This window comes from Python bivittatus, unplaced genomic scaffold, assembly GCF_059951505.1.
Source record: "Python bivittatus isolate LINGU-HERP-01145 unplaced genomic scaffold, Pbiv_v1 ctg000580_np1212, whole genome shotgun sequence".
Taxonomy (NCBI): domain Eukaryota; kingdom Metazoa; phylum Chordata; class Lepidosauria; order Squamata; family Pythonidae; genus Python; species Python bivittatus.
The window spans coordinates 28223406-28237771 of record NW_028277087.1 but is presented as its reverse complement, the minus strand read 5'-3'; the positions used below and the strand labels follow the sequence as shown (position 1 = coordinate 28237771).

The 14366-nt window shown below is 39.1% G+C and overlaps 1 protein-coding gene across 3 annotated transcripts in view; it reads left to right on the top strand.

Moving 5' to 3' along the window:
- Positions 1 to 14366, top strand: part of WDR25 (WD repeat domain 25) — a 95888-nt gene that overhangs the window by 61986 nt on the left and 19536 nt on the right. For all 3 annotated transcript variants that reach the window (XM_088149842.1, XM_025170041.2, XM_088149841.1), the window contains exon 4: positions 6176 to 6306. In XM_088149842.1, coding sequence (XP_088005968.1) covers positions 6176 to 6306 — 131 coding nt within the window. The remainder of the gene's footprint in view (positions 1 to 6175; positions 6307 to 14366) is intronic.

Sequence of the window (14366 nt, the reverse complement as noted above, 5' to 3'; positions counted from 1 at the left end):
TTAGGACTATTTTTTTAAGTGGTAATATGCCAATTTTAAGATTTACTTTAGTTTTCATCAACATAGGAAAACATTTTTAATTTTCAGCAATCATGGTCAGAGGATCCAAGGATTGCAGAAAGGGGTCCCAGGAGCCCTGGGTCACATATTGCCCACTATTGAGCTAAAGTTATGCAAGATTAGTTAGTAGATAAGAGGACAACTGTTGGTTTTCTTGTGAACCAAGACACTCCTTGAATGAATGAAATGAGTGAAAAATATTTTAAATAGAGCCAGGCTGAATATTGTTGTGTGGCTGGCTTCTATTGATAAACAACATTGAACTTGGCAGCAACTCAGCACACCTAGAAGGGAATGGCTTACGTCCTGGTTGAGCATTGCAGCACTCATTCCAGTGAAAAACAGCTGCTTTTTGCTGGAAGACATGGTTTTCCCGAGGGAGGACAATTATATTGAATTCTTCGAGCACACTAAAACTGTAATGGTTCTTGATTCCCTTGCACATGTTGGTGAGGAGGATCAGAAATATTGCAACTCTGTTTTCAAAATAACTTATTAATGTTGCATAGAAGGGACAGATAAAGATTCTCTCTCTCTCTCTTTTTTTCCCCAAAACATGATTGTATTTGGAGTCTAAAATCTGATTTGGTAATGAGCTAGGATTCAGTGCTTATTCCGGATGTAATTAATGAGAATAAAAAAGTGTGATCTTGTTGGTGCACCTTTAATCACCAGGGGATAGTTTCATCATGTTATGGGAAGGAGGGGGAAGCATTACATCAAATTATTGCATATTAGGAAATGTTTTCCATCTTAACCTTGTAAGCACACTTTATAGAAAAGCAAGGTTTGCCTGTAGACAACACATTCATAATACATATTATTCATCAAAATGTAAAAGCAATGAAAATATTGAAAATGCATTTGCTTTCTCACCTTAAACTGTATATTAACATCATTAATTTGATAAATATAATGGCACTGAACAGAAGATAACATTCAAATCCACATAGCTAAATTTCCTGTGGCATTAATTTACAGCTCTAGAAGAGTTGTTTACAAAGGCGATTGGTATTAAGCCACAGGATTCTGTGAAGATTACCACATACAATTAAATTTAGAAAAGAATGTATCCATGGGAACAGCCAATGCCTTACTTGAGAGTATATGCAAATCCTTATTTGATTTAGGAGAAAAATTCAGTGTCCCTCCCACACCATCTCCTAAATCAGCAACGAAATAGATTTTAATCTATGGAGATTTGCTAACAAATATATTGCATGTGTTGTTGTTTTCTTAAAGTCCTAACAGTCAGAAAAGTCCAGTGGTTTCATTTAATGAGATAGCTTCTGACTCATGGGAGACATTGCTGAAATGATGTTCAGTAGTGTACATGATGGTTATTTGCATAATTTACCTTATTTAATTCTCTCAAATGTACAATATTCCCTTGAACTGCAGTAATACAGTGGAAGACTGACTAAAATCTATTGTCCATAGTGCACTCCTGTTCTATTTGTGTGGGTTTCTGGTTGAAAAAGAAATGGAAATTCACAAGATCCTTCAGAGCAGATGACTGGTTTTATAGCTTTCTCCCCCCCGCCCCGCCGCCATCCTCGATATCAAATATATAAAGCTTTTTAATGCTTGTTTTCTTTTGTCACCTTTCACAATGCTGTTTGTTTTTTTCTGTTGTGCTCCCTTTTACTTTTGGACATCTGTTACATAATCCTGCTTTTCTCATACTTATTCTCTCTCTGTTTCAGAATTATTCTACATCTCCTTAATACCCTAGATACAAAAACCTTAAGATTCTTTTGTTGGTGCCATATTCCCCCTTCCCTGTCAACAAATTATTCCAAGACAGCTATTCCCAGCCTGGTGCCTTCCAACAGTTGTGCCTGCTGGAAATGATGAGGTCTTTAGTCCAACACATTTGAAGGGAACCAGGTAGGGGCACAATATTGTAGTATTATAATGTTATTTCAAAGATGTCCACTTAATCTGTTGAACTGCAGTATCTTGCTGCAGAGACAATACAATATAGTAATATCTATTTACAAGTTGGCAGAATGTATTTAGTACTGCCTTGAAGTAATTTCAAAACTGCAATTTTGATTACAGAGTAGGGGTAGGCTAGTTTAATTTCATAGCCATCCATAGGGCAGAGTCTGTGACGACACTGAACACATTTCATCACCTTTTCATCCGTGCTACTTCCTGAATTTCTTTCTCTGAAATTCTGAATTATTTTTATTTAAAATTCTTTAATGGGTGAAGTTTCCTCTGTTATGCATCTTAACGCTCTTTTGCAGCCAGATCTGCTGTATGATATCATGTCTCCATGTAATTTCTCATAACTTCCTGATTGTCTTTCAAACTTTTAATCTTTGCATTTTTATACCTTCTATAATGTCATTCCTGCCTATGTTTTTTTTCTTGTGATAGGTGGTGCATTGATCTATATACTACTAAAACTCTCATTTCTATAACATTTAACTGGGCGAAATGGTGTGTCATAGAGCAACAATTTTTGAACCAAGGTACCTCAAGTAGGCTAACTTACAGAATGAGTCCAAATTCTGGGACCCATTATTCCCGTGGGATTTGGGAAATTTGTGGCTGCTTCAGCACTGTACTGTAGCAGTCAGCCCAAGTCACTTGATCATCATGGGCATATTCCATTGGAGTAAGGCAAGGCCTGATGGGTGAGCAGCAATTGGCTGCTTTGGAACCAAGGCAGAAATCTGAAATCTCTTAATGGCAGTTGGTGGTGAGGGAAGGATGAGGGAGCAACTCAGATGCCTTCTGGCAAGGTAGGGCTGGCTGGGGGGTGCTGGTGGGTGGTGGGTGAGCCCTCTTCCTCCCTCGAGGGAGGGGCTCTTGGGGACACACCAGAATGGGGAGCGGGGGTGCAGTTTTCCTGACAGGCCAAGGAGGAGGAGGAGGAGGCGGCAGCTTCACCAGGGCTCTCCTGAGGGTTGTGTGGGGAGGGCAAACAGCACAAGCCTATATTATATGTGGAAATGAGGGGAGGGAGGGGGGAGGAAGGAAGGAAGGAAGATTTCTGATGCTCCCTGCCAGCTTCCCACAAGCAAAGTCAGTGGGGAAGCCAGCAGCAAGTTGCAAGTCACTCACATTTCCACAGCTTTTTTGCCCTTGATCATTCTGTTTCTCTGTTTAGGTAAGGAAATATCTCTGAAATGATGGCCCAAGGGGTCACGGGTTGTCTAGTATAACTCTAAATATAAAAAACCTGTACCATTTAATGGTACCATATGTTATTTCCAAATACGATAAATCAACCTTACTGTGTTTTGGACAGCTCTCCAGCTCATTCAGCTGAGTGGGGCCCTGGACTTCTGCCTTCAAATTCTTCTCTTGTAGCACTTTTGCTCTACTCATTTTATATATCTTTTGCCTCTATTTTTCCTGAATTTCTTTCCTTATGCTTAACTTGTTGTCTTTTTTATGCTGTTCTGCAAACAGCATAGTAAATAAAAAGGCCTTGTCTTCATTCAGAAAGCTTTCTTCTGTATCAGTAATTTATCTAGCACTCCAGTATGCAGTTTAACATGGTTTCAACAACTCAACCACCATACAGAGAAGTTGCTATGCTCCAGCTTTACACATAGGGAAATTTGGTCTGGTCTATGCCTCAACAGTGTGTGGGGAATGGAGTCGCTTCTATATAACAGGGTGAGCAAAAGCATGCTTTTATATATAGTCATGTTTGCTTTCTTTGACATTCATTCCTCACAATATACCACAGACTACCCACTACTTTTTTTTTACCAGCACTCACACTTCTTAAAAAAATTCCATCCATTTCCCCATCTTTAGTAACCAATCTTTCAATGTACACAAATTCATGTACTTGTTCTAATTTTTTCCATTGATGCATAACTTCCAACTGTTCACTCAAAATTCCATGTCAAAACCTTGCTGTTTGATATATTAATTTTCAGATCCTTACTCCTTGTTGCATCACATAAACTAGCTAACATTTGTTGTAAATCACTTGTTTTACAAAAGGCATCAACTGCATACGAAAGTACACAAAAGTTCCCATCCCCTTTCCCATCATTACAAGCATACATTATACATAAATACTTGTATTATATTCAGCCATCAAGCTTTATGAAAAATATTCCATAATTCAATACTATTTATCATAAGTTTTCTCTAAATCAACACACATACAATGAAATTCCTTTTTTGTAGTCAAACATTAACTACCTCTTTAAGAGCAAAAATGGGCTCTCTGCACCTTCTGCCTAACACTGAGCAGCATTTCTCAAATGTTGTTCATTGTTGTTTCTCTCATGTTTTCAATCAAAATACTGTTTAATGTGTTCCCTAGCACACTTAACAAACAATTCTCCTGTAGTTTTTGCATTCATTCTTCCTACCACTCCCTTTATATCAGGAAAAATAATAGCATTTTCCAATGGTCAGGCATAGATGCAGACCAATACATGCACATTAAAGAAGTTGTGCAGCCACTTCATAAGCAGCTTACATCCATATTTTCACATTTTCCAGTTATACCATCTATACCTGCAAGTTTATACTTTTTCAAATATTCTCACAGCATTTAAAACTTTCTTTTTATCATTTTTCTTGGACACTGTTTTTCACCCTTTAACATATCACCCTGTAGATAAGAAGTCTAAAATACTTCTTCCAACATTTTCTCACTTCAGTTTCATCTCAGATCATTTCATCACTTCTTTTTAATTCCATTCATTCTGCTGGACACTCTTTGGCTAGCCCTTTTCTCTTATTTCCAAAATAAATGAAGCTGCACCAAAACTGGTACAATCGAAGTCCAGTTTTACCTGCAGTGTGCTCACGTCATTCTGTGCAAGCCAGGATCTCTAATCTAGAGAATACTTTGCAGGCCAGTATACTGTTCATTGGATCCTATCAAATTTGAAGAGTATGCAGTGTATTTACTGCCATACTCTTATTCTCTTCAAAACAGTCCTAAAATCCACCTTGTTTGTGAAGCCTTTGACTTAGGTTCTTAGTTCTTATGCTCTGCTGCAACTTAACATGTAAGAACACTTCCTTGTAGACTGTTTACACCATTTTAGAATACATAAACTCCAAACCCCAATATTCCTACAAAAGGATTATTATCTGAGACATTTTTCTTGATCCACACTGATTTGTTGGAAACCAGAGCAAAACTGATCATTTTTTGTGCAACACTGCAGCTTTGCAGAACTAGAGCGTGGTTCACTTTTCCATGGGTGGGAACCTTCCTTCACTCTTCCTCCTGGCTCTGAACTTCAGCTTCCTGATTCTGGAGTCTGTAGACATGGTTTAGTATGTACAGAATCTCTTCCTGTCCCCTGTTCCAGTTGCCATAGCAGCATTCTACCATAGTTATTGGTATTGCCAGCTATAAAAATACTAACATGCTATCCTTTCACTTCTGCAGCTTGCAAGAGGGTTTTACATTTAAGAGAAAAGGCAGCTATGCCTCTGGAAAGATTTTCCTCATAATAACCACTCAGATTTTTAATTTTTTTGACAATTGATCAGAAAAATGTACATGACATGAACTAAAATGTGCATGGGAGTACTAACAATTTATTTAACATTCCTGTTAAATAAATTGTTGAGTGAGGTGCTTCAGGATCTGTGGTAGCTTAGAGGCTGGGCAGTGACTGAATAACTTCTGCTGCACTTTTTTACCAGTCAGCTGGAGGCCAGTACTGATAGCACTGATTAGTTCATAGTGGTCCCTGCGTATACTGTTTTTTTAAGGTCAGACAAAATGATTGCAGATTGGTTTTCAACTGTTTTGGAGGAACTGAGGAGTAGAAACAATGGCTTCCTTTTCTTATTTTTCTTGTGTCAAATTTTAGATTGTAAGATCCTCAGAAGACAGGAACTGTCTTGAAATACTCTGTAAATTGATGGTGTTTACAGAAATAAGAATAGAAGTGACAAAATTCAAATGGATGTGTCTCCTCTAAATTTTATTCATGTAAAATCCTTCTGTATTATTTAAAAGTCTTGCACCAAAGCCTTTAATTAATGCTCTCATATTTATTTTACCATTATAATTTTCCATGTAGCTTACGGTATGGGAATACTATGTACACTAGTGTAAACTCTTCCAATAAAGTCAATCTTGATGTTCCTTCTGTTGTTATTTTAGGAGCACAGCTTTTTAGCAGCAGGAGTGAATTTCGAATCAGCGCCCTGACATTTCATCCTCTTGATCCAAATGTTTTTGTTTGTGGAGGATTCAGTCCAGAAGTTAAAGCCTGGGATATAAGGTCTTCTAAGGTAAAAATAAAATTGAAATCAAAATTATTTGTACTTGCTTGATAAGCATCCTGGAAAGAACAAAAGTATGTGGGTAGGTAATGATTTTATTCTGGAGAGGATAATTGGCATTTTCTGTTGAAATAGCATGGGAACATGATTTTTTTTCTATTATTTTTGCACTATGTTGTAAAAGCAAACAACTAAAATTCATGATACATTCTCTCTAAAACAAAAACTGGACAAAAAAGGAAAAAGTAGGAGCATGTTTGATAAGTCTATTTTGTATTTAATTTCATTGTTATTCTACTGCAGTGCATATTCTGGGAATTTGATATCTATTAAAAAAGTAATTTTCACCCATAGAAACTGCTTTATTAGTAAGGCATCATTTGCTGAAATAAGCAGCAATTTGTGATTTTTTAAACTGTCTGCTGTTTTTTTTTTCTGTTCACCTGCAAGAACCTTTAAATTTTTTTTATGGATTTCTAATGTTTGAATCTGGATCTACCATCATGAAGTTTGATATCAAAACACCACTGTTTATCTGAGAGAAAATTTGATTAAACACTGTGGGACATACTTCCAAGCAATCATGATATTGATGCACAGTTACAGAACATATAATGTCCAATTTACAGGAAGTACTGCACAGAAGAAGAATACTGATAATTAACTATTGTTTCATATGATAAAAGTAAGGGATTGCCTATAAAAGGAAACTGACTAATTAAGCAGTAATAGCAGTCTGTCATTGTAGTAAAGGGCAGTGATCAGGTTCCCCAGAGAATAGTCTAAGTCAATTGAATATGATGAAAGTTATTTTAAGAACTAACATTTGGTGCTTTAATATACATAGAGAGATTTATTTATTTATTTATTTATTTGATTGATTGATTGATTGATTGATTCCTATAGCTGCCCATCTCAACAATGAGCTGCCACCTCATTAGAAAGAACATGTCTGCTCTAAGCACATATTTTGAATATTCTGGCATTTCTGTCAGCTTTACTAAAATCCATGTTGCTACTCCCACAGGATTTTCTACCAATATTCAATTTGGAAGTTTCAAAACCGTCTTTGTATGACTTCTGAGTTGTTTCTCTACTAATAATATTTTTACATCCTATTTAAATTTAAATCTCTCTTGTTCCAATTTTTCACTTTTTATATTCTTACAGTATTTTTGATTTAAGGACCTCTGCATCAAAATATCTATGCTAATCTTTTTAACATTTCTGACATCATTATTTCCAGTCAGATTAATTCTAATGTTATGCAATTCATGTCACTTAGCAGGATATGTATGTTGAAACCCGGATCTCTGTGAAGACGTTGTAACATTTCTCTGAGATATTAGTAGTGAATAGGTAGGGAGATAAGAATAAGTTTTTAATTGCAAAACAGGTACCTGAATGGGAAATATAGAAACTGGTAGCTAAAATGTTAGTTAGTTTGGCCCAAGTGTGTCATGTAAACCAGTGGACTTTGTTTATGGTTCAGTTTAATTCAGTAAATCATTGTTCAGTTAACCATGGGTTATTGTTGGAACACAACAAATCTTTCTCTCCAAGCAGTTCTTCTCTTACCCAGTCAAACATTTTGATTGAAGAGACATGCCAGAAATGCTATGGAGATGGGTTGATTCTGCATTTATTAACCATATTCATCTTTCACTGTTATGGTGAGTTCTAAACCAGTTTTGCATTGGCTCCCTCTACGAACATCTCAAGTGTGTGTCAGTACACTGCATATAACTTCCAGTCTGTGGAATGCAGGCAACAGTATGTAGGCATCCAAGATAGCATCCTGATTAGAGCTCCTAGGTTGCATAGTATAGCATAACTAAGCTCAGGGTAAAACTGGGCTTTTATTGCACTTGTGTTATACTGGCCAAAATGTTCCCAAACTGATTGGTACTATGTTTGGGAAGCAAGGAATGCTGTATGTAGCATGGATACTTGCAAGACTGATGTCAGTCCCACTAGGTAGACCAGACCAAGAAATCAATTCCACAAGAAGGTTAAAACTACTTGCAAGTTTGATTGTGCTGTACTCCCTAGTCTTTCTTATAGTTCAGTGAATTAGGGAGGTGTCTGTCTGAGCTGCTTCTGAATATTATCAGTCTGTTGTGGATTTAAAATAGGTTTCACTCCCTGTTGCCTGGATGGATCTTTATCAAAATCATGCTCCTTACTTTCTATAAACTTGGACATCCCCTTGGTTTTCAGAGGGTCTCTGGGAGGTGAAGCAGCAGAAGTGATGCCTAGAGTGTAAGTGAAGGAGGACAAAACATAAATCTGACTGAGCATGGGTATGTACCCAGGTTTGGGTCTTCTCGTGTTGATAAGAGAAGCAAAGAGCTCCTGCTTCTCCTTCTTATTGCATCAATGGCTCTCGTCCAGCAGCTTTAAGGTGGCTAATTCCCTTCTGGGAGGGATCTAATTGCATTTGTAACCAGTTAGCACAGCATTTTGCTGATAAAGTTACTCAGATTTGCTCAAGTCTGGATTCCATTTGGGCAGGGTCTAGTATGGCGACTGGGACATCTTGCCAGGTTATCTGGGATTCGTTTTGACCTTTATCCTATCTACTTAACTGAGGAAATAAATAGGATGCTCTCGAGGATGTCCTCTGCTACATGTAGCCTAAACCCTTGTCCCTCATGGCTTCTTTGTGTGCCCAGAAAGGGGTTTATTCTCTGGATCTGGAAGATTATCAGTGCCTCCTTGTGGGAGGGAATGCTTCTGGCAGCTTTGAGGGAGGCTGTGGTACACTTTCTTCTTAAGAGTCCTTCTCTAGATTCAAGATTCCCTTTTTAGCAAAGATTGTTGAGACAGTGTAAAGGACTGTCAGTGCTTTGAACTTGGCAAGGTCAAGAAACAGAAGCAGCAGGGATTTCACAAATGCTCTTTATTTTTGTAGGGTAGAATAATAGAATCATGAACATCTGTTGGAATTCCTCCTTACCACATCTTATACTTTACAAAATCAAGATGTGGTTATTTTGAGCTTCTTTCTCAAGATTGAGTAACCTTTTCCCCTCCTTTAATGGCTTATTGCTCCCTTCCCAAGGCCAGTTCTTCATTCTTTCAGGGATCAACTGTAGAGTGACCTAGATGAAATGGCACCCTTATTAGTCAGGATTTAGGGTCGGGCTTTGGTCACTCTAGGGGACTATATTTGTTGAGATCTGGATAGGGGAGTAGTATGTCTGTCCTCGTCCTATTAAACCTATCAGTAGCTTTTGGTACCATTGACCATAGTATCCTTCTGGACTGGCTTTTGGGGCTGGGAATTGCGGGCACTGTTTTACGGTAGTTTCACTCCTTCCTTAGTGGCTGGATCCAGTCAGAAGTGGTAGGAGAAGAGAGATTGACTCAGTAGCTGCTACCAATAGAAAGAGAATATATGTAGTTCAGGGGTAAAATGTGGAGTCCTTGGGGTTCTCTGAGCTTGGTTGTTTTCTTGCAAACATTTCATTACCCAGCTAGATAACATCTTCAGTGCTAGAATGGAGTGGGGTTTGCTCTCTGTTTATATACAGTGGCATGCCTGTGTCAGGCCTAGCCCAAGGAACTCCAAGAGACACTGCAAATTCAGTCCAGTTATGTTTATTAGCTACAACCTCTAGCAAGAATCTTCCCAGACTGAAACCCCAGATCCCAAAGTCAGCCAGCCACAACAGTGTGAATTCCTCAGGGAGGTGCCAGTCTCATCCTCTTGTTCCTCCCACGCTTTTCTGGGGAGCTAAGAAAATGTTTATCTCCCTGAGCCTGGCCTTCATAATTCCATTCCATCACACCCTGCCAGTGTTGGTGTGTGAGTGTGTGTGTGTGTTTTCCCCTCTGGTAGTTCCCTTGGACTTAAGTCTGTCCAACACATACACATGCACACACATAGACACCCCAATACCCCAACACTGTCAGGGCATGCCACTGTATATAAACAGAGAGCAAACCCCACTCCATTCTAGCACTGAAGAGTAGCCGGGTAACGAAATGTTTGCAAGAAAACAACCAAGCTCAGAGAACCCCAAGGACTCCACATTTCAACTCAGAGGTACATATATTCTCTTCTATTGGTACCGCATGTGGGCGTCAAACCCTTCAGAAAGCACACACATAGGAGAAATTTGCATGCAGGCAAACCTCCATCAAGGAACAACTATGCTTTCTATACGAATGTCTACAACAGCATACCCTGCCCATCAGCGTCAGATACAAACCTCCAATAAACTGCACAGTTGGATGGAAAGTAGCACAACAAAGCGGCCGTAAAATGACTAATAATCATGGATGCACACCCCAGACTCAACAAATACTAGCATACCATAGACAACCTCAAGGAACAACTGGAACAAACCACGATCCCAGAGCACACAGATATACTGACAACCACCATCAAGACCACATCCTTAAGATAAGCTGGGAAAAGAAAAACAAAACTTCAAACTAAACTGCTCAAGCTAAACCCCAGAAACAAAGAGGTACCTGAACCCAAATGGATAGTCAACATGTCCAGCCAACCACTGTCCACTACAGAACACAATATCCTCCAGCAAGGCCTCAATTATAACATGGACAATGCTAATCAGCTAGAATTCTGTGCAGCCTTATAAGCAGCATTTAAAACCACAGGACTTAACACAGAGACCCAAGAAAACATAAGGCAGACAATCATACCACTGATAAAAAGAGCACAGAATCAGCACCAACTCAAAGCAGAGGACAGAGCAGCCCTCAGAAGCCTAAAGAAGGACCAAACCATCATCATCCTCCCAACAGACAAAGGCCGAACCACAGTTATCATGGATAAATAACAATACTTACAAAAAGCCAAAAAATTATTAGATGACAAAGAAACCTACGTCCCAGTTAACACCAACCCAATACAGAAACTGATCAAGAGAACCCTTAATGACCCAACCAAGGAAGGCATATCACAAAAGAAGAACAGTGGCAGATGAAAAGCAGTGGACCCATCCTCCCATGTTTCTATGGACGACCAAAAATACACAAGCCCAACATACCTCTCTGACTAATTGTATCTTTACCAGGGACTCCAACATACAACATAGCGAAAGAACTGACAAAAACTTGGACATCTCATAGAGAGGAGCGAATATTCTATCAACTCCTCACTACAGTGCCTCCAGAAAATCAAAGATGTACACATAAAGATGAAATTATGGTCTCATTTGATGTCACAGCACTCTTTACATCCATAAACCCAGAACTAGCAAAAGAATCCATGTCAGCAGTACTACACAACACACCCGACCTAACCAAATATACCAAGATTGAAATACCCAGAATCATGGACCTCATCAACTTCTGCCTCACTACCTATTTTCAGTTTGATGGACAAATAGACCAACAAATCAGGGGTAGACCCATGGGATCACCACTCTCAGGATTCATAGCAGAGATTGTAATGCAACTCCTAGAAACGATAGCACTTCCACGCATAACTATGAATCTGGTATGTAGATAATACCTTTGTTATAATAAAAAAGGAACAACTAGAGAAGACACATGAAACTATCAACAACATCTTCGAAGGAATAAAATTCACCAGAGAGGAAAACAACAACAACACACTACCCTTCCTGGATATCCTCATCAGCAGAGGAAACAACAGCAAATTAGAAACTCACTTCTATTGGAAAACAACCCACACTAATCAAGTACTCCATTACCAAGTAACAATCCAACTTCCCACAAGAGGAGCTGTGTAAGAACATTATTCAAATGAGTACAAACGCACTGCAGCAACCCAGAACATCAGAAAAAGAAAACAGAAACCTATACAACATTGTCCAACAAAATGGATATCCACGCAACTTTATCAAAAAGTAGCCTGACCATTCAACTTACTACAACACAACCAACACAAGCTATGAAAAGGATAACATTGCCATATATCAGAAATGTCTCAGAAACAACCAACAGACAGTTACAACCACATGGCATCTCCATAGCACACAAACCAACTAAAGCCCTCCAAAACTTCTTAAGTAAACCAAAAGACCCAGTAGCCCAAGAAGAAAAAACAGGAGTCATCTACAACATACATTGTAAGGATTGTAACAACCACAATGTAGGACAGACAGGCAGAAGGCTAGCCGAGCGCATCCATGAACACGAACTAGCAGTCAGAAGACATGATGAAAACTCCTTAATCTCACAACACATGGACAGACTTAACCATAGTTTCAGCTGGGAAACTGTCAGCATCTTAGGCCAACCTAAATCCAAAAATGCGAGGGAGTTCCTGGAAGCTTGGTATTCAAACAAGGCAGCTATCAACAGGCACATAGAGATAAACAACATCTACACACTATTCAAAAGAGACAATAAAAAGGAAACAAAAGACAGAACATCTCGTCACCATCAATCATCACCCAGATAAGCAGAGATTAACACCAAGATTATCACCAGACATACAATCAAGCAGTAAACAATACCCTAATCAAGGGAACTACCGGGGCAGGGGGAACTACATCCACCACCACCCCCAACACTGGCAGGGCATGCCACTGTATATAAACAGAGAGCAAACCGCACTCCATTCTAGCACTGAAGTTATTACCTAGCCGGGTAACGAAACGTTTGCAAGAAAACAACCAAGCTCAGAGAACCCCAAGGACTCCTCAGTAGCTGCTACCTTGTCGGATGCCTCAGGGATTGGTTCTCTTCCCCCTACTCTTTAATATCTGCATGAAACTGCTGGGTGAGATCATCTGTCTATTTGGGATGCAGTATCATCAGTATCTCCTTGATATTCAGCTTTACACTGCTATCCTGGGCCATACTGGTGAGATAGATGAGATCTTATCCCAGCATCTGGAGGCTGTGCGGATCTGGATGGGAGAGAACAGGTTAAAACAATGCTAGCAAGGTGGAGTTACTGTTTGTCCATCAGGAGGCTCGAGAGGTTCCAGTAGTGAGTCTTGATGGGGAAGCACTACCCCTGTAGAAGCTGGTCCATGACGTGAGGTGCCTTCTGGACTTGTGACTCCTGCTCGACCAGGGGATGGGATATATATGTAGATATGTTGATGGTGCCATGTTTTGATTGAGAACACAAATAACTTAGGGTAGGTCATGCTTTCACCCTGTACAGTAGGTACACTGAATTAAATTGTTTACCTATATTGAAATTATGTTAAATAGATTTTAGCTTTGAAATAAAAGAAAATGTCACCAGTCTACATGTACATAATAGGCATATATATGTATGTGTATATAAGCACTCAAGTCTTATCTCAACCTTTTCCTTTTTCCTGCTCTTCCAGTAATGTCTGTCCTCTGTTGTACTTTATTTAACTTTTGGCAGTGAGCAAAGTTCTCCTCTTGCTTGGACATGTTGGTGTTTAGGCAGGCAAGTAGCAGTGGCTGTCTAATCCTTTTTTTTTCCTTCAGGTCACTGCAAGATTTCAATAGCTGATGAAATAAAAGCAAAATAATTAATCAATAAGAAATACAGCAAGAGAAGTGAGGGCTAGCTCATGCCTTGCATTGATTTATGGTGCTATTAGTCAGATGAAAGCACTACAATTTTTTTCTTCCTGCCCACTTGAGCCAGCTATAGGACAGTGACAGCAGCATGTAGTCAGTTCTATGCAGAGTAGGAAGGTTGCGCAGTTTTACGCCTGCTTGCCTAGAATTTGGCAGAAGACACCACTGCTCCTTCTCTTTGGCTGTAAGCCCCAGGCACCCTGCTCCAGAATGCTGGAGAGGACAGAGAAATGCCTATGTTCCTCAAGCCCTGCAGCCCCCCACCCCATGCTGCTTCCCATCACTAACACAGTTAAGTGACATGCATTGTAGCAATGAATGAATCAGCTGACATTTTTTATAAAATCCTGATAACGGAATACCATTTTATGTTTTGGCCTTTCCCTTTGGAAAAAAATGTTTTGTTTAGTTTTGTTTTGCTCTAAGTTGGCACAGCTCTCTTCTTTCTTTTCACATACTGCTCATACGTCTACATTGTACCCTAACAACAATTTCTATGAAAGTTGCAGAATGCTAACATATCAAGCTTTTTTTTCACTATTTTTTCTTCCTTGAAA